We start from the raw sequence: 21247 nt of genomic DNA, 5'->3' as shown, positions 1-21247 counted from the left end.
AAACCTCTTGGGTCTTGTCGTCAGCACATTGTTTGAAGAACTGCCACACCAGGGAACTCCTTGAAGCTGCCTTTGGGGTGCTCGGTCCCAGATGGCGGTGGCCAGTAGCAGGAGGACTCTCTTGGCGGCGGGTGTTCTGCTTTTGCCCACTGCTCCCTCTTTTGCTACGCTGTTGGCTCGGTCTCACCACTGCCTCTTCCTCCGAACTCTGAAAGTTAGTGGCATGACCTTCATTCAATGTGGGGTCTAGGACCTCATCGTCCCCTGCATCGTCTTCCACCCAGTCTTCCTCCCTGACCTCCTGTTCAGTCTGCACACTGCAGAAAGACGCAGCAGTTGGCACCTGTGTTTTATCATCAGAGACGTGCTGAGGTGGTATTCCCATGTCCTCATCATCAGGAAACATAAATGGTTGTGCGTCAGTGCATTCTATGTCTTCCACTGCTGGGGAAGGGCTAGGTGGATGCCCTTGGGAAACCCTGACAGCAGAGTCTTCAAACAGCATAAGAGACTGCTGCATAAGTTGAGGCTCAGACAGTTTCCCTGATATGCATGAGGGTGATGTGACGGACTGATGGGCTTGGTTTTCAGGCGCCATCTGTGCGCTTTCTGCAGAAGACTGGTTGGGAGATAATGTGAACGTGCTGGATCCACTGTCGGCCACCCAATTGACTAATGCCTGTACCTGCTCAGGCCTTACCATCCTTAGAACGGCATTGGGCACCACCAAATATCTCTGTAAATTCTGGCGTCTACTGGGACCTAAGGTAGTTGGTACACTAGGACGTGTGGCAGTGGCAGAACGGCCACGTCCTCTCCCAGCACCAGAGGGTCCACTAACACCACCACGACCATGTGCGCGTCCGCGTCCTTTACTAGATGTTTTCTTCATTGTTACCATTCACCACAATGAGAAAACAATTATTTGGCCCAATGTATTGAATTCAAATTCAGGCCTTTTTTTTACAGGCACCTAACACTATCTGGCTATCTATTTAGGTACCGTATTACACTAATACAGGCACAGCAGTAACCACAGATTTAGCTGAATATAAATTGTAGGCCTAGTATTTAGGCCCTGGATGACAGGTATCCCATTTACGGACAGAATTAGACTTGGAAATGGACGTTAGTGTATGAAGTTAGTGAGGATGACCCTATCAGCACCTTCAATGTAATATACCCTTTTATCGATAGATTTAAACTTGGCCTGATACAGCAGAAACCACTGATTTAGGGAATTGCTAATTTGGGAATTGTATTTCAACCCAGAAAAAAATATATATCCTTTGCCAGACAGCAGACAGTATTATAATTGGCTAGCCACAGCTGAAACACCAGATTTAGGGTACTGCTATTTTGGCAAGCACAGCCAAGCCCCTGATGTAGGATATAGCAAAAAACAAACAAAAAAAACACACTATTGATGGTTAAATGGACTTGGTGGCAGCTTGTGCTGGCGCACCACAAGACACAAAATGGCCGCCGATCACCTCAGAAAAAAATGACAGAAAAACGCTCTGGGCAGCCTAAAAACAGTGAGCAATTAAATAGCAAAGGTTGAATGATTCACAGCTGTAGATCAATCCCTTCATTAAGTGTTTTTGAAGAGTAAATCACTGCCTAATCTGGCCCTAACAGCAGCTGTAACCTATCCCTACACTGATCAGAGCAGAGTGACGTGCAGCGCTACGTGACTCCAGCTTAAATAGAGGCTGGGTCACATGCTGCACTGGCCAATCACAGCCATGCCAATAGTAGCATTGGCTGTGATGGCCTCTTGGGGCAAGTAGTATGACGCTTGTTGATTGGCTGCTTTGCAGACTTTCAAAAAGTGCCAAGAAAGCGCCGAACACCGAACCCGAACCCAAACTTTTACGAAAATGTTCGGGTTCGGGTCCGTGTCACGAACACCCCAAAATTCGGTACGAACCCGAACTATACAGTTCGGGTTCGCTCATCCCTAATCCTCACCTATCAGACATTGGGGGAATATCCTAGCGATATGCCCCAAATGTCCAAGATAGGCCAACCCTTTAAGAACTTTTCAGGCCTGGTCAGTAAAGGTTTAACCAATAAGCACTCTCCCGCTAGTAAGGGAAAGTGTTTACCTTTTATTGAAGGACACCTATAACTGGGTGGACGTAGGTGGTAATAACCAGTGAGCGCCGTCCTCTGCAGTGAAGGAAAGCGCTGATTTATCAATAGGAGGCAAGATGGGAGGGAATGCCACCACTTAAAATGGTTTTCTGGTAGAAATGTTTTTTTTAACAAGTTCCCGCTGCATGTCCCCTGAAACAGAACATTCATGCTTTCCTGCTCGACACCACCCCCGCTGTCTCCATCTTCCGGTCTCTGCTCTATTTACACCTGGCAGTGCATGGACATGATCACATGCACTGCACTAGCCAATGACTGGCTTCTGCAGTGAAATTCTGCTTGTGGCCACATCATCGCTGAAGCCAGTCATGTGACTATGCCCATAGAAAAATTATTGTAAACAGCGCTGGGACCAGATGATGGAGACAGTGGGGGGCGGTGCGGAGGACTGAAGCAGCATTGAGCAGATGAGTATAAATCTTCTGTTTCAGTGGCTACGTGTAAAAAAAAAAAAAAAAAAAAAAAAAAAACATTTTTACTGGAAACCTTTTTACGCTGTTTTCACACTGCATTACAGGGAGTGCAGAATTATTAGGCAAGTTGTATTTTTGAGGATTCATTTTATTATTGAACAACAACCATGTTCTCAATGAACCCAAAAAACTCATTAATATCAAAGCTGAATATTTTTGGAAGTAGTTTTTAGTTTTAGCTATTTTACGGGGATATCTGTGTGTGCAGGTGACTATTACTGTGCATAATTATTAGGCAACTTAACAAAAAACAAATATATACCCATTTCAATTATTTATTTTTACCAGTGAAACCAATATAACATCTCAACATTCACAAATATACATTTCTGACATTCAAAAACAAAACAAATCAGTGACCAATATAGCCACCTTTCTTTGCAAGGACACTCAAAAGCCTGCCATCCATGGATTCTGTCAGTGTTTTGATCTGTTCACCATCAACATTGCGTGCAGCAGCAACCACAGCCTCCCAGACACTGTTCAGAGAGGTGTACTGTTTTCCCTCCTTGTAAATCTCACATTTGATGATGGACCACAGGTTCTCAATGGGGTTCAGATCAGGTGAACAAGGAGGCCATGTCATTAGATTTTCTTCTTTTATACCCTTTCTTGCCAGCCACGCTGTGGAGTACTTGGACGCGTGTGATGGAGCATTGTCCTGCATGAAAATCATGTTTTTCTTGAAGGATGCAGACTTCTTCCTGTACCACTGCTTGAAGAAGGTGTCTTCCAGAAACTGGCAGTAGGACTGGGAGTTGAGCTTGACTCCATCCTCAACCCGAAAAGGCCCCACAAGCTCATCTTTGATGATACCAGCACAAACCAGTACTCCACCTCCACCTTGCTGGCGTCTGAGTCGGACTGGAGCTCTCTGCCCTTTACCAATCCAGCCACGGGCCCATCCATCTGGCCCATCAAGACTCACTCTCATTTCATCAGTCCATAAAACCTTAGAAATATCAGTCTTGAGATATTTCTTGGCCCAGTCTTGACGTTTCAGCTTGTGTGTCTTGTTCAGTGGTGGTCGTCTTTCAGCCTTTCTTACCTTGGCCATGTCTCTGAGTATTGCACACCTTGTGCTTTTGGGCACTCCAGTCATGTTGCAGCTCTGAAATATGGCCAAACTGGTGGCAAGTGGCATCTTGGCAGCTGCACGCTTGACTTTTCTCAGTTCATGGGCAGTTATTTTGCGCCTTGGTTTTTCCACACGCTTCTTGCGACCCTGTTGACTATTTTGAATGAAACGCTTGATTGTTCGATGATCACGCTTCAGAAGCTTTGCAATTTTAAGAGTGCTGCATCCCTCTGCAAGATATCTCACTATTTTTTACTTTTCTGAGCCTGTCAAGTCCTTCTTTTGACCCATTTTGCCAAAGGAAAGGAAGTTGCCTAATAATTATGCACACCTGATATAGGGTGTTGATGTCATTAGACCACACCCCTTCTCATTACAGAGATGCACATCACCTAATATGCTTAATTGGTAGTAGGCTTTCGAGCCTATACAGCTTGGAGTAAGACAACATGCATAAAGAGGATGATGTGGTCAAAATACAAATTTGCCTAATAATTCTGCACTCCCTGTATATTCGGGCCAATTACTGGGAACCAATGCTTATCGGGGTGCTCATTCCTGAAATCCTGATCTGTATAATTGTGCCGCTAATCAGCTGATAAACAAGCAATCACTCGTTTTCTGGCTGATTTGCATATTTTATCAGGATGAAAGATGTGCGATAATCGTTAGCCCATCTCTCTGTGTAATCACGGATGTGCCACCGATAAAGATGGTACTGTGGGAGAAAGTGACTAAGATATCGATCATTCCTCCCCATTCACTTTGTGTAATAGGTCGATACAAATGAGTGCCGGTCAGCATTTTTTTTTTGTGGCGCCTTACAATAGAGCAAAGTGCCAATGCGGCCTCAGACCGAAAAAAAGTTGTGTACCCCTGATGTAGAGACATGAGCTGAGTGTGGTTATATCCTCTAATCAATAATCATGCACATGAAGAGTAGAGCCGGATACCGTGAGTAAATTAATATTAACATTCATCACCCAGCTCCTCTGCACTATCAATTCTACAGTGACTAAGAATGTCAACCTCATCTACATAGTGTCACTGATGTTGTAGGGGAGAACACCAAAGGACAACAACAAGGAAGGGAAAAGACACTAGGCCTCACCACTAGGGAAGGAAAAGGGTCACCACCTATAAAACCCTGCTCCTGGCCCTAACACCTATTTGTATGGGCACCTCTTGATGGTAGAGATGCCCATACACAGGAACCTAGAAAACCCTGGTGGCCCTCAGTTGCCCTAATAGTAATAACCAGGAAAAGACAACCCGCTCCTCCCCTGGTGAAGGAACCAGAGTCTCGCTGAGGCCTAGTAAACAACAAAGGTGGGGGGAATACAAAACACAAGTGGAACACTCATCATGATGGATGATGGATGATGGCTGATGGCTGATGGCTGATGGATGAACAGGACTTCACCACGAACCACACTCCAGCTCTTCCAAAAACCAAATAAAGCTATCCAGAGCAAGGAGTGATGGGTAAAATCAGACTAAATAGGGAGAGGTGAAGGTCACATGATCCATACCTGAACAGGGGGTGTGGACATACCAGCAACACACAAAGTAAAACCAAAAGAGGCTGTCAGATAACTAATGTGCAGATATTCTTTCAGACCTTCTCAAACCTGTCACTGGCGTGACACATAGGTAATCGTCTGAGCAATCTCATCAGCATGCATTTGGCGTATTTCCACCTCGATTCAACCGTGTTCTCAAGATCAGCAGTGTCAGCTCAGTGTGCACACTGGTTTTATACAGTTGCTTCAGTGAAATACTGAAGACTGGTGATTTATTTCTATACCGTACAGACATCAAAATAATGGTCACATATATTGAGGAGATACAAGCAAAAGGCAATGTAATACACTTTTTGCGGTACCTCCCAATTGGTGATGTTACTTACCGTCCACATGGTGTTCATTTATAGTGATGGACGTACATCCGCCGGGACGGATCACGAACGCAATCAAATGTTCAGAATTTCTGATCACTGTAAGTAATTTGACATTAAAGCAGTTTACTTGATTACATTTCACATACATGTTATAACAATCGCTGTATATGCAGATCGAGTGTTAAAAAAAGGTGTGCCATTGCGAAAATCCCTAATGATGCCATTTATTTTTTCGCAATACACACAACTTCACATTTTATAAGGTGTCATGAGATATTAGTGATTGGTGCACTAAGTATTGTTGTGAGAACTTGCTACTCCAGCACAGGCCCCAAAAATTAGCCAATAGGCATTCACCTGACAGCACGCAACTTTGAAGGATTCTGTGGCTGAAGGTACATTAGGCGGTCACAGGATAAAAAATTTTACTGTCGGCCAGTACAGGCCCCAAAAATTAGCCAATAGTGGTTCATCTGACAGCAAAGAACTTTGGATTATGTGGCTGGAGTTACATTAGGCATTAACAGGATAAAAATGTAACTGTCGGTCAGTACAGGCCCCAAAAATTATCCAATAGGCGTTCCCTGACAGCAAAGAACTTTGGATTCTGTGGATGGAGGTACATTAGGTGTTCACAGGATAAAAATGTAACTGTTGGCCAGTACAGGCCCCAAAAATTAGCCAATAGGGGTTCACCTGACAGCAAAGAACTTTGGATTCTGTGGCTGGAGGTACATTAGGCGGTCACAGGATAAAAATTTAACTGTTGGCCAGTACAGGCCCCAAAAAGTAGCCAATACTCATTCACCTGACAGCAAAGAACTTTGGATTCTGTGGCTGGAGGTACATTAGGCGTTCACAGGATAAAAATTTAACTGTTGGCCAGTAAAGGCCCCAAAAATTATGCATTCAACGGACATAAAAGGCCTTTTATGCCGCTGTATTTAACTAAGACAGCGACCATGATTTGTTCTGGGTGGTGGCGGATATTTGTGGGCTGTCATGAGGAAATTCAATCAAACATGGTCGACTCGTCACATGTGTTGAATTCCTCTGAGATCCATGCCTCATTCATTTTTAGAAATGTGAGGTAGTCCACACTGTCGTGAGCTAGGCGAGTGCGGTTATCGGTCACGATCCCCCCTGTTGCGCTGAACGTCCTTTCGGACAGGACACTCGACGAGGAGCAAGCCAACAGTTCCATGAAAAAATTGTGCCAGCTCTGGCCTCAGGTCAAGCCTGCACACCCAGTAGTCCAGGGGTTCATCGCTTTTCAGAGCGTCCACATCGGCCATTAACCCGATGTATTATTCAAAAGAAGATCCCAGCAGCCTTCAATTGTAAGTGAAGATATTCCTTTTTATTCAGTCATACTAATGTGTCTTATGACGCGTTTTGGCTATAATAGCCTTCATGATGAAGGCTATTATAGCCAAAACGCATCATAAGACACATTATTATGACTGAATAAAAAGGAATATCTTCACTTACAATTGACGGCTGCTGGGATCTTCTTTTGAATTATACGTGGTGTTCCACTCCTTCCCGTTGCAGCGCTACACGAGGTTGAGTGCTGGCAGATTCATAGCACTGTTAACCCGATGTAGTCGGACACCTGTCGGTTTAGGTGTTCCCTGAGGCTGGATCCGGAGGACGGCTGTCGATGGGTTGGCTGCAAGAATGATCTCATATCCGAAGTGACCAACGCATCTTCAAACTTCTTCTTGCATGCGCTGTTGGATTGGTACCTGCAACTGTTTCTTTGTGAGTGGAAATTTCTCTGCCAGCGCCCGTGAAAGCAGAATGCAGCATTTCTCAAAACAAGGCCTGGAAATGCTGCATTCTGACAGCTCTCTTTGATGGTGGTAACATTTCCGCAATTTAGTGTTTTCACCGGGGGTCTAAGTACATTGCCATCCAGTACTGGTCCTTGCCCTTTATGCTTTTTATACAGGGGTACCTCTTCAAACACTGGAGCATGAAGGCCCCCATTTGCACTAAACTGGAAGCGGTGGAGTGGCCTGGCTCCTGCTCATCATCCAGAATAATGTCATCCTCGTTCTCCTCCCCCCATCCACGGACAACACCAGGGATCCCAGAAACGTTTAAAGCATGCTCTTCTTGCTCCTCCTCAGCCCCGGCACCTTCCTCCTCTGACTCCTCTTCAGACTCCTATTGTTGACTTGTCTCAGATGGAGTAGCCCCCCCGTGGGAATTCATCCAGCATTGCGACTTCCTCATCTTCCTGCTCCTGCTCCTCGACGGCTTGATCAATGACACAACGCAATGCACGCTCCAGAAAGAAGGTGTAAGGTACGATGTCACTGATGGCGCCAAAGCTGCGACTGACCAGCTTGGTGATCTCATCAAATGGCCACAGAAGTCTGCATGCATCGTGCATGAGCAGCCACTGGCGCGGTGCAAAAAAAAAAACAATATCCCCAGAAACTGTTCGGCCGCAGACGGTTCACTCAGTCGGTAGTAAAAGTTATGTACCTTCCCTGCCCGTGCTTGCTAGACCACGTGTCTGTGGTCAGATGTATCTTGACACCGACACTGTGTGCCAGAGATACAATCACATGCCGCTGAACATGGCCATATAGCTCTCGGATGCCCTTCTGGGAGAAATATTTCCTTCCGGGGACATTCCATTGCGGTGTTCCAATGGCCACAAATTTCCTAAAGTCTTCATTTTATATTGCAGTAGTTGGCGGGCTAGCAGTTCCGACAAGCCAGCGGTCAGCCGTTGGGCAAGAGGGTTATCCGGCGTCATCTTTTTATGCTCGAACATTTGGGCCACGGAAGCCTGCCTTTTGCCAGATAAATGCGAGGACGGCATGGTGGAAGGTGGAGTGGAGGACAATTGGAAGGAGAGAGGAGAAGGAGAAGAAGCAGGACGTGGAGCACAGGGAGTGTGGCTTTGTGGGTTCTGATGGCGTTGCTCCCACTGGGCTCGTGATGGGAGGCCAGGTGACTTCTTAAGGCGGTCGTCCCAAGGTGAGTGTTTGGCTTACCGCAACTTATGTATTGACAGCAAAGGCTGCAGATGGCAACACTATTGTCAGCAGCGGACACGTTAAAAAAAGCCCACACTGCGGAGCCATGTGCCAGCGTCCTGGGAGTGCCAGATGTGACCGTGCATGGTAGATGGCTCGCTCCTGATACATTTACAGTTTGCTTTTTGCCTACTGTGCCCTGCGAGCTCTGCCTGCTTCTCCTCCTTCTCCTCCCTCTCTGATGCTCCATCTCTCCCTTTGAACTCCCCTCCTCTTCCTTTCTTGTGGGCACCCACATGACATCCATCGACATGTCATCGTCACCTTCACCAACACTGACATTTGAATTTGAGATCTCGGAGTAGGCAGCAACAGCGGGGCCCTCCCTCCTTGGGATGATCTGGGTACTGTCAGACCGCTGGGTGGCAGTCATTGCTTCCTCCTCTTCCTCATGCAATGTCAAGTATGGCTGCGCATCGGTAAGGTCTGCGAATAGATGGGGAAATAATTCCTCTGACTCGAGTGGAGGGGCTATGCTGATTGTAGTCGTGTATTTGGGGGTGCACACAACAGAGTGTGCAGATACAGAGGATGAGGAGGGTGCAGAAGCGGAAGGCTAAGTGAGCCACTCAACCAACTCAGGTGCATCCTTTGAAGTAATCTCATGCGTTTTCTCCAACTCCCCACTTAGGCTCAGGCCTGGTGTACCTACCCTACCCCTAGCACCCCTGCGGAACGGCCTGCCTCTTCCTCTGCCTGCCATTTTCAAAATGACCTTGTGTTTAAGTCCCTAGAGAAGAGCAGTATTTGTGGAAGCAGTTATATCGCAGCCCTCATTTAGTATTTTGTGGAAGCAGGTATATCAAACCCCTTAATAAGTATTTTGTGGAAGCAGTTATATCGCAGGCCTCAATCAACATTTGGTAGAAACAGGCATATCAAACCCCTTAATAAGTATTTTGTGGAAGCAGGTATATCACAGCCCTCAATCAATATTTGGTGGAAACAGGTATAACGAACCCCTTAATCAGCATTTTGTGGAAGCTGGTATATCAAACCCCTAATCAGTATTTTGTGGAAGCAGGTATATCGCAGGCCTCAAACAATATTTGGTATAAACAGGTATATTGAACCTCTTGATCAGATTTTGTGGAAGCAGGTATATCGCAGGCCTCAATCAATATTTGGTGGAAACAGATATATCAAACCTTTTAATCAGTATTTTGTGGAAGCAGGTATATCGTATTTGGTAGAAACGGGTACAGTGGATATAAAAAGTCTATACACCCCTGTTAAGATGTCAGATTTCTGATTGGCCGGTTATCCACGCCTTTTGGTCTGAAGTAGAACGCATAACAAGAGAAATTATGGGACCACAATTAACGTTAACTCCGGCCTTGGTTTTACTAGGCTGTCCTACACTGGAACTTCGTCAATCCTCCTCATCCCTTAACACTCACTTTTTAGCGGCAGCTAAGTCTTTAATCCCCCTGAAATAGCTTAACACTATTCCCCCAACTATAAACGAGTGGTTTGAAAAGTTACATCAAATATGCAGATTCAAAGAGATGTCTAGTAGATCAAGTCGTGCCCACCACAAGTTTCTCACAATATGGGATGCCTGGCTGAAGTCACCATATTGTGCAGCAACACGCGCCAACTTTACTACCTGATAACGTCTGTTTTGAACAGGTTCTCGAGATACTCATTTGCTCCTCCCCCCCACCCACCTCATACCCCCCCTTTTTCACTCTCCCCAATACTCCTCATGCACCCAAATTACTTGCTCTCTGTTATTTAATGAGTATGTTACTTAGTACACTGTTAAACTGTACTTCTGCACTGGTATGCTGTAATACTGGTCTTACATTTTTTATTGATGTGTAATGGTCACCCATTGATGTATTTTTACCCTGTGTGGAGATTGACTTGCAATTTCTTTTATCACAATGGGTATCTTTCCTGCATATCTAAACTAATAAAACACAGATGATAAAAAGGCAGGTTTCTGTGATGTAAAAAAATGAGACAAACATAAATCATTTCAGAACTTTTTCCACCTTTAAAGTGACCTATAAACTGTACAACTCAATTAATAAAACAAACTGAAATCTTAGGTAGAGGGAAGAAAAATAAATTATAATAATAATATGGTTCCATAAGTGTGCACACCCTTAAACTATTACTTTGTTTAAGCACCTTTTGATTTTATTATAGCACTCAGTCTTTTTGGGTATGCTTTTGGGAGACTTCAGATGTGTTTTTGCAAAATGTAGCCTGGCTTGGATGTTTTTCTTCGTAAGAAAAGGCTTTTGTCTTGCCACTCTTGCCCATAGCCCAGACATATGAACAATACGGGAGATTGTTGTCACATGTATCACACAGCCACAGTACAGGACTTGCCAGATATTCCTGCAGCTCATTTAATGTTGCTGTAGACTAGTTTTCTTCTTGTCTATTCATCAATTTTGTAGGGACGTCCAGTTCTTAGTAATGTCACTGCTGTGCCATATTTTCTCCACTTGATGATGACTGTCTTCACTGTGTTCTATGGAATATCTAATGCCTTGGAAATTCTTTTGTATCCTTCTCCTGATGGATACCTTTTAACAGTGAGATCCCTCTGGTGCTTTTGAAGCTCTCTGTGGACCATGGCTTTTCTGCTGTGCAATGCGACTAAGGACATCTCAGGAAAGACCAACTAGAGCAGCTGAACATTATTTGGGGTTAATTATAGCCACTTTAAGTGATGACAGGTGTATGCTGACACCCATTTAACATGATTTTGAATGTGATTGCTTAATTCTGAACACAGCTACTGTACATCCAGAGTTTTTTTTTTTTTCTTCCCTCCACCTAAAAGATTTCAGTTTGTTTTTCAATTGAGTTGTACAGTTTATAGGTCACATTAAAGGTAGAAAAAGTTCTGAAATAATTTATCTTTGTCTAATTTTTTTACAGCACAGAAACCTGACATTTTAACAGGGGTGTGTAGACTTTTTATATCCACTGTATATCGTACTTCTTAATCGGTATTTTGTGGAAGCAAGTATATCACAGCCCTCAATCAGTTTTTTGTGCAAGCAGACCCTGCCTCCCAGACCCTCCCACACCCTCCCACCTCCTGGACAGCATCCATTTTAGATTCATTCATTCGTAAGCTGCTTTCTTAGGGCTCTTTCACACTTGCGTTGTCCGGATCCGTCGTGTACACCATTTGCCGGAATTACACGCCGGATCCGGAAAAACGCGTGAGAACGCATCATTTTTTCTTTCCGGATGCGTCTTTCCGGCTTTTTTGCTAAGATACTGATCCGGAAATCCTGAAGCCAACATTAACGTTTTTTTCCGGATCTGTCGTACGGGGTCGGATCCGTCGTCCGGATCCGTTGAAACAGCGGATCCGTCATGTACTGATGAGCGGATCCGGTATGTAAATTTATTCTTATCACAAAATTTATAGTTGTACAACTAATAAAATATGCAAATATTTTGGTCTATAAAAATTAAACCTAGGTGACTAGCTCAGATTCTGCTTAGGATTGTCGCCAGGATGATGCCTGAACAAGAGTTTGCTTTCAAAGCCCTGATCTTGGTTTCAAGATGGAGGAAACAAGAGCGAGATAGACGTTGTCGTCGTCTTCATCGGTATTGGGTTCATCCAATATCATCTGCACGGATTACTGAAGGAGCATTTGAAGTCCTGTACCCGGAGTTACGTCATTATCCAGTGTCGCTCACCAAGCGGTGGGAGAGCATGTCAGGTATATTTTTATTTTAGTAAATAAACGCAAGGACACATAAAAACATTTAACAGAATTTTACTGATTTAAAAAAAACAACATATATATAAATAAAACAATATTAAACATAAAAAATAAATCAACAAAATCACAAATCCCGGTATTGAGGATTTGGAGGAGGAGGTTGGGGGGTGGCAGGCAGTGCATGGCTTGATCCCTCTCCACCTACGTATGTTCTGGTGGACACTGAAATGTGTGATGTGGGAGGAGAGACAGCGGGAGTATGCAACCGGGATGGGGGATTGGGTGAAGGAGGTGCCCGAGCCAGCAAAGAAGGATTGTTAAAAGTTGTTGGTTGAAAATAGTTAGGAGGAGAGAGAGAACAGTGGTGAAAAGGCTCTGGGGTTGGAGAATGGGGAGAGGGTTGAGGTGGATGTGTTGGAGTTTGCAGAGGTTGGAAGGGGTGAGGAGGTTGGAAGGGGTGAGGAGGTTGGAAGGGGTGAAGAGGTTGGAAGGGGTGAGGAGTTTGGAAGTGGTGAGGATGTTGTGGTGGGGGATAGGAATGCGACGTGGGATAGGTTGGTGGTTGGGGAACGGAAGTTGTGCGGTGTCTCAAATCCCACACCGCATCCTCCACCCTACGTCTGAACTTCAACACCTGGTCGGGCGTGAAGTCCGCCACCAGCTGATTAACTGATGGTCAATAGGTTTGTAGCGGGCCCGGCTGAGAAAACTGTGCCAAACACTCCCGCAGACTTCTCAGCTCGGCCTCCATGGCTACAATCCTATTGCTGTAACCACACAAGGTCTTATACAAGAGCCTTGTGAGGTCTTCATAATCAGCTTGGCGGCTTCTACCGGCCCTCTGGCGACGCATCAACGCCTCAAAAAGTGGCGCCATAACGGCCATTGTTGCGTCACCAGAGGGCACCAGTAGAGGACGATTTGGATCCTGACCAGGTGCTGGACGAGGTGGAGAGGTATCCGCGGGGGGCATCTCAGCAGGGACCGCCTCTTGATCACTTTCACAAGGAGGTACTGGCGCCCGAGTACTGCTAGTTGTTCTGTTAAAAAATAAATAAAAAAATTAGCATGTTTTGAAAATCTACTTCTACATTTTACAATTTTTATATGGATTTCTTACTTACCTTCGCAGCTCTAGGGTTCTACGTAGGAACCCTAGGGCAGCCACATAGCGGTACGGCTGCCGGCGGGTTCCGCCAGACCCACTCCGGCGATTGACCTCCTCGTTATAATCTTTCTTATAGCGGTCCCTTATTGAGCGCCATCGCACCATGACTGACGTCTCTGAAAAATAAACATTACTCTCAAATTACAGGCATTACCAAACTGCAGCCCTACAGCTGTTGCAAAACCACTACTCCTGACATGCCTGGATAGGGCATGCTGGGAGTTGTAGTTTTACAACAGCATGAGGGCCGCAGTTTGGACATGACTGATAACTAATCAATAAAAAAAAATTAAGGCTACTTACTGCAATCTTCCTGTTGGCCTTCACTGAGGTCGTCCCAATCCGGAACTATTTTGCAACAAATCTCCATCCACAGACTCCGGGTCAGGTGAGTCTGCATGGCGACGGTCGGTATGGTCCCAGAGTGGGACGCGTTCCTCCACCAGATGGATGAGGAGTTTATTGTCAATATAGAATCCGGATAATTCCTCCTCATCCTTCTGGCAGAGGCCCTTGAACCCTAAATAAATGAAAAAATTAATTAATAATTAAAAAAATAATAATAATAATTTGCACATATGATATAACAAGATTCAATACGGAGAAATACTCACACGTCCCCGACCGCCGCGTGCTCCCCGGCGCCTTGTGGGTGGTTGCTGACGACCTCTTGAGGCAACAGGAGGAATAGACTAAAATAAAAGAATATCAAACTTAATACTCAAAATTTTAAAAAAATAAGTAAAAACACAAAAAAAAAAATTACCGCCTACTGGTGTCCACCCCCGAATTCCTCCTCTCCCGCTATCGGAGCAGGGCCGGAACACCTCTCCTCCGTTGACGATTGCTGTGAAAGAAAAAAATATATATATTTTGGACATGGGATAATAAAATAAAGCTTTAAAACATGACATACCGTATCCAAGCTAACTCGTTGGCTTGGAGGAGAGTTCCCGGCCTCACTTGAAGAGCCTATTGAAACAATAAAAAATAAATAAACAATTGACTTTGAATCATTGAAAATAATCCCTCGAAAATGATACTTACTGGACATTTTTTCAGACACTATCAGGTCTCCCTAAAAATATAACCTAAACAATGAGACCAAAAAAATGAAAATTAGCAAATTAGTATTAAACAACAGTACCACCTTAACCAAGGGACTACTACCCCCAACATCCTCCATGCAGTCACCCCAGCTGCAGTCCCAAAGCAAAAGCACTTGGGACTGAAGCTGGGGTGACTGGGCGGTGGGTGCTGGGGGCAGCATTCCCCAGGGGACTACTACCCCCAACATCCTCCATGCATTTACCCCAGCTGCAGTCCCAAAGCAAAAGCATTTGGGACTGCAGCTGGGGTGACAGGACGGTGGGTGCTGGGGGCAGCATTCCCCAGGGGACTACTACCCCCAACATCCTCCATGCAGTCACCCCAGCTCCAGTCCCAAAGCAAACGCACTTGGGACTGCAGCTGGGGTGACTGGACGGTGGGTGCTGGGACAGCATTCCCCAGGGTACTACTACCCCCAACATCCTCCATGCAGTCACCCCAGCTGCAGTCCCAAAGCAAAAGCACTTGGGACTGCAGCTGGGAGGACTGGACGGTGGGTGCTGGGGGCAGCATTTCCAAGGGGACTACTACCCCCAACACCCATTTCTGCCTCCTACATGCATCTACTATGTCTAGGACATAGTAGATGCATGTAGTTAATGTAATCAAAATTTTTTCTATGATATAATCCCAGTTGCAAGCCAGTGTGTGTCTGGCCCACAGACTGTACTGTGGCCACTGGATAGGCCACCACTCATACCGTTACAGGGTGTCACAATACCTTGCAGATAAAAAAAATTCAATTTATTATTTTTCTGTGATATAATCCCAGCTGCAAGCCAGTGTGTGTCTGGCCCACAGACTGTACTGTGGCCACTTGCTGCTAGGCCACCACTCATACCGTTACAGGGTGTCACTCACAAATACCTTGCAGATAAAAAAAATTCAATTTATTATTTTTCTGTGATATAATCCCAGCTGCAAGCCAGTGTGTGTCTGGCCCACAGACTGTACTGTGGCCACTTGCTGCTAGGCCACCACTCATACCGTTACAGGGTGTCACTCACAAATACCTTGCAGATAAAAAAAATTCAATTTATTATTTTTCTGTGATATAATCCCAGTTGCAAGCCAGTGTGTGCCTGGCACACTGTACTGTGGCCACTTGCTGCTAGGCCACCAGTCATACCGTTACAGGGTGTTACTCACAAATACCTTGCAGATAAAAAAATAAATAAAATTTTTTTTCTGTGATATACCACTGATACCGTTACAGGGTGTCACTCACAAATACCTTGCAGATAAAAAAATTCAATTTATTATTTTTCTGTGATATAATCGCAGTTGCAAGCCAGTGTGTGTCTGGCCCACAGACTGTACTGTGGCCACTGGCTAGGCCACCACTCATACCATTACAGGGTGTCACAATAACTTGCAGATTAAATAAAATTCAATTTATTATTTTTATGTGATATAATCCCAGTTGCAAGCCAGTGTGTGTCTGGCCCACAGACTGTACTGTGGCAACTTGCTAGGCCACCACTCATACTGTTACAGGGTGTCACAATACCTTGCAGATAAAAAAATTCAATTTATTATTTTTCTGTGATATAATCCCAGTTGCAAAACCAGTGTGTGTATGGGCCCACAGACTGTACTGTGGCCACTTGCTGCTAGGCTATTACAAATGCCGTTACAGGGTGTCACTCACAAATACTATGCAGATAAAAAAAAAATATATATTATTTTTCTGGGATATAATCCCAGTTGCAAGCCAGTGTGTGTCTGGCCCACAGACTGTACTGTGGCCACTGGCTAGGCCACCACTCATACCTTTACAGGGTGTCACTCACAAATGCCTTGCAGATAAAAAAAAAATTCAATTTATTATTTTTCTGTGATATAATCCCAGTTGCAAGCCAGTGTGTGTCTGGCCCACAGACTGTACTGTGGCCACTGGCTAGGCCACCACTCATACCGTTACAGGGTGTCACTCACCAATACCTTGCAGATAAAAAACATTCAATTCATTATTTTTCTGTGATATAATCCCAGTTGCAAGCCAGTGTGTGTCTGGCCCACAGACTGTACTGTGGCCAATGTCTAGGCCACCGCTCATACCGTTACAGGGTGTCACTTACAAATACTATGCAGATAATAAAATTCAATTCATTATTTTTCTGTGATATAATCCCAGTTGCAAGCCAGTGTGTGTCTGGCCCACAGACTGTACTGTGGCCAATGTCTAGGCCACCACTCATACCGTTACAGGGTGTCACTCACAAATACCTTGCAGATAAATAAAATTCAATTTATTATTTTTCTGTGATATAATCCCAGTTGCAAGCCAGTGTGTGTCTGGGCCCACAAACTGTACTGTGGCCACTTGCTGCAAGGCCATTACTCATACCGTAACAGGGTGTCACTCACAAATACCTTGCAGATAACAATTTTTTTTTATTATTTTTCTGTGATATAATCCCAATTGCAAGCCAGTGTGTGTCTGGCCTACAGACTGTACTGTGGCCACTGGCTAGGCCACCACTCATACAGTTACAGGGTGTCAATCAGAAATACCTTGCAGATAAAAAATAAATTAATTTATTATTTTTCTGTGATATAATCCCAGTTGCAAGCCAGTGTGTGTCTGGTCCACAGACTGTACTGTGGCCACTTGCTGCAAGGCCATTACTCATACCGTAACAGGGTGTCACTCACAAATACCTTGCAGATAACAATTTTTTTTATTATTTTTCTGTGATATAATCCAAGTTGCAAGCCTGTGTGTGTCTGGCCCACAGACTGTACTGTGGCCACTTGCTAGGCCACCACTCATACCGTTACAAGGTGTCACTCACAAATACCTTGCAGATAAAAAATAATAAAATGTATTATTTTATTGTGATATAATCGCAGTTGCAAGCCAGTGTGTGTCTGGCCCACAGACTGTACTGTGGCCACTGGCTAGGCGACTACTCATGCCGTTACAGGGTGTCACTCACAAATATCTTTTAGATAAAAAAATATCTATTTATTATTTTTCTGTGATATAATCCCAGTTGCAAGCCTGTGTGTGTCAGGCCCACACAGACTGTACTGTGCCCACTGCCCACCACTTAAATCGGTTGGCACAGTACTTTGCCCGCATAGTATCTCTTATCTAAAAAAAAATGACAGGCAGAGTCAGGCCACCCCGCAGGGGCCGTCGTGGTCGTGGTGCTGTGATTTCCACTGGCCCTGGAATAATACCCAGTGTTCAGAGGCCACGTACCCTGAACCCAAAAAATGTGGAGAAAAAAGTTGACTGGCTTACACAGGACACCCAATCTTCAACAGCTTCTGCTAAGAACCTTGACGCACCATCCTCCTCCAGCTCAGCTTTGGTCACCTCAAGTTACCACTCTCCCGCCCGCCGCCACCACCACCACTACCACCACAGCCACCACAGCCGCTTCGCTTGATCCCTCAGATGAGTTATTTACACATCAGTTGGATGAAATAAGTGATGCGCAACCACTATTGCCAGAGGATGTAGATAACAGGGATATGTCTCAGTCAGGCAGCATTACACACATGGACGTACAGTGTGATGATGATGATGATGATGTTGTACCCGCTGCTGCTTCCTTTGCTGAGGTGTCAGATACAAGTGAAGTGGTTGATGATGACTATGTGTCCGTGGATGCCACGTGGGTGCCTGCTCAAAGAGAAGAAGAAGAGGGGGAAAGTTCAGTAGGGGAGACAGAGAGAAGGAGGAGAATCGAGTTGGAAGCAGGGGGAGGTCGACGCAAGGAGCTAGTGGCACAGTCAGACAGCATGTATCGGCACCCAGGGTCAGACAGACAGCACGCCAATCAACGCATGCTGTTGCCACCACCAGAATGCTGTCATTGCAAAGCTCAGCAGTGTTGCATTTATTTGTGTGTCTGCCTCTGATAACAGCAATGCCATTTGCAACCTGTGCCAAAAGAAACTTAGTTGTGGGAAGTCCAACACCCACCTCGGTACAACTGCTTTGCGAAGGCACATGATCTCACATCACAAACGCCAATCAGATCAACACATGAGTACAAGCAGCACACAAACTCAAAGCCACCATCCTCCTCCTGGCCCAGCATCTTCAGCCACGTCAACCACTGCTGTCCTCCTTGCCCCCTCTCAACCAACCGCCACTCCGCCTCTCACCTACATCAGTTCCATCTTATCTGCCCACAGTCAGGTGTCTGTAAAGGAAATGTTTGAGCGCAAGAAGCCAAGGTCACAGAGTCACCCCCTTGCCTGGCGTCTGACAGCTGGCTTGACGGAACTCTTAGCCCGCCAGCTTTTACCATACCAGCTGGTGGAGTCTGAGGCCTTCAAAAAATTTGTCGCTATTTGGACACCACAGTGTAAGGGCGATTTTTTTTTTCAAAAAAGGCAATCCCAAACCTCTACTCAGTGATTGAAAAGGAAGTCATGGCATCTCTGGCATACAATGTTGGGGCAAGGGTCCATCTGACCACTGATACCTGGTCTGCTAGGCACGGTCAGGGCAGGTATATCACCTACACTGCACATTGGGTCAACCTGCTGACAGCTGCCAAGCATGGAATGCGTGGCTCTGCAGTGGAGTTGGTGACACCGCCACAACTTGCAGGCAGGCCTACTGCCACCTCCTCTACTCCTCCTACTCCATCTTCTTCCATAACCTCCTCGGCTGAGTCCTCTTCTGCTGAGGTGTCTGGCTGCACATCAACTGAATCCCCCCAGCTCCACAGGGGCTATTCCACATCCCGGATACGACAGTGTCACACCGTCTTGGGGTTGACTTGCCTGAAAGCAGAGAGTCACACCGGACCAGCACTTCTGTACGCCCTGAACGCACAGGTGGATCAGTGGCTGACCCCGCACAAACTGGAGATCGGCAAAGTGGTGTGTGACAACGGAAGCAATTTGTTGGCGGCATTGAATTTGGGCAAGTTGACACATGTACCGTGCATGGCACATGTGTTGAATCTTATCGTACAACGCTTTGTGCATAAGTACCCAGGCTTACAGGACATCCTCAAGCAGGCCAGAAAGGTGTGTGGCCATTTATGGCGTTCCTACACGGCCATGGTGCACTTTTCCGATATTCAGCGGCGAAACAACATGCCAGTAAGGCGCTTGATTTGCGACAGCCCGATACGTTGGAATTCAACACTCCTAATGTTCGACCGCCTGCTCCAACAAGAAAAAGCCGTCAATGAGTATTTGTATGACCGGGGTGCTAGGACTGCCTCTGCGGAGCTGGGAATTTTTTTGCCATGTTACTGGATGCTCATGCACAATGCCTGTAGGCTCATGCGTCCTTTTGAGGAGGTGACAAACCTAGTCAGTCGCACCGAAGGCACCATCAGCGACCTCATCCCATTTGTTTTCTTCCTGAAGCGTGCCCTGCGAAGAGTAATGGATCAGGCTGTAGATGAGCGTGAAGAGGAAGAGGAAGAATTGTGGTCACCATCACCACCAGAAACAGCCTTGTCATCATCGCTTGCCAGACTTGTGGCACGCTGCAAGAGGAGTATGAGGAAGAGGAGTCAGAGGAGGAATATGGCTTGGAGGAGGATGAAGACCAACCACAGCAGGCATCCCAGGGTGCTCGTTGTTGTCACCTATCTGGGACCCGTGGTGTTGTACGTGGCTGGGGGGAAGAACAGACCGTCAATGACATCAGTGAGGACGAGGAACGGGAAATGAGTAGCTCGGCATCCAACCTTGTGCAAATGGGGTCTTTCATGCTGTCATGTCTGTTGAGGGACCCTCGTATAAAAAGGATGAAGGAGAACGATCTGTACTGGTGGCCACGCTACTAGAAGCAGAAAGTCGCGGAAATGTTACCAAATTAGCAGTTCAAAACCAAACAAAAAAATATGCTTTACACAGCTTATGTGTCACAGCACAATGGGAATCTAACTGGGGAAGAGGTGAAAGTAATCCTCCTCCTACCACGACCACGGCGGCAAGGACAGGACGCTTTACAGATGTGTTGTTGATGGAGGACATGCAGACCTTTTTAAGTCCTACGCATTGCGACAGCCCTTCGGGGTCCACCCCTTAGAGAACGACTCGACTGACAGGTAGCAGACTACTTCACCTTAACTGCAGATATCGACACTCTGAGGAGCGATGAACCCCTGGACTACTGGGTGTGCAGGCTTGACCTGTGGCCTGAGTTATCCCACTTTGCGATGGAACTTCTGGCCTGCCCCACTTCAAGTGTCCTGTCAGAAAGGACCTTCAGTGCAGCGGGAGGCATTGTCAGTGACAAAAGAAGTCGCCTCGGTCAAAAAAGTGTTGATTACCTCACCTTCATTAAGATGAATGAGGCATGGATCCCGAAGGGACTGACAGTGGGGGATATGTTTGACTAACAAAAGGCCTGATGACATGCCTTGGCCTCAAAATGGTCCCCATGCTGCTGTATTTAATGTCTGCATACCAAATGACTTTCGTGAATTCTCCGCCACCAACTAGGGTTCAAGCCGCAATGTTTTAGTCACCTTTCTGCCTTGAAAACATCAATTTTTCCGGCCGCTGCTACAACAGCGGCTGCAACAACAACATTATTTTTCAGGCATGTGTACATGCCTAATTTTTCTGGCCTCTGGTGCTGCACTGTGACTGCAAAAACAAA

At 45.8% G+C, this 21247-nt stretch overlaps 2 protein-coding genes across 2 annotated transcripts in view; both read right to left on the bottom strand.

The window, feature by feature from the left end:
* The window catches only part of LOC122935730 (cysteine-rich venom protein pseudechetoxin-like), a 169726-nt gene that overhangs the window by 113875 nt on the left and 34604 nt on the right, over positions 1-21247 (bottom strand). The window lies entirely within an intron of this gene.
* Positions 12612-14449, bottom strand: LOC122935729. The gene is made up of 5 exons (XM_044291593.1): positions 14309-14449; positions 14157-14234; positions 13846-14062; positions 13499-13658; positions 12612-13414 (listed from the first exon to the last, which is right to left on the bottom strand). Exons 3-5 carry the CDS (start codon positions 14036-14038, stop codon positions 13051-13053), a joined length of 717 nt encoding a protein of 238 aa, XP_044147528.1. The 5' UTR covers positions 14039-14062; positions 14157-14234; positions 14309-14449; the 3' UTR covers positions 12612-13050.

This window comes from Bufo gargarizans, chromosome 4 (genome assembly GCF_014858855.1).
Source record: "Bufo gargarizans isolate SCDJY-AF-19 chromosome 4, ASM1485885v1, whole genome shotgun sequence".
Classification (NCBI taxonomy): domain Eukaryota; kingdom Metazoa; phylum Chordata; class Amphibia; order Anura; family Bufonidae; genus Bufo; species Bufo gargarizans.
The sequence above is the reverse complement of the archived record's forward strand: the minus strand, read 5'-3'. Positions and strand labels throughout refer to the sequence as shown.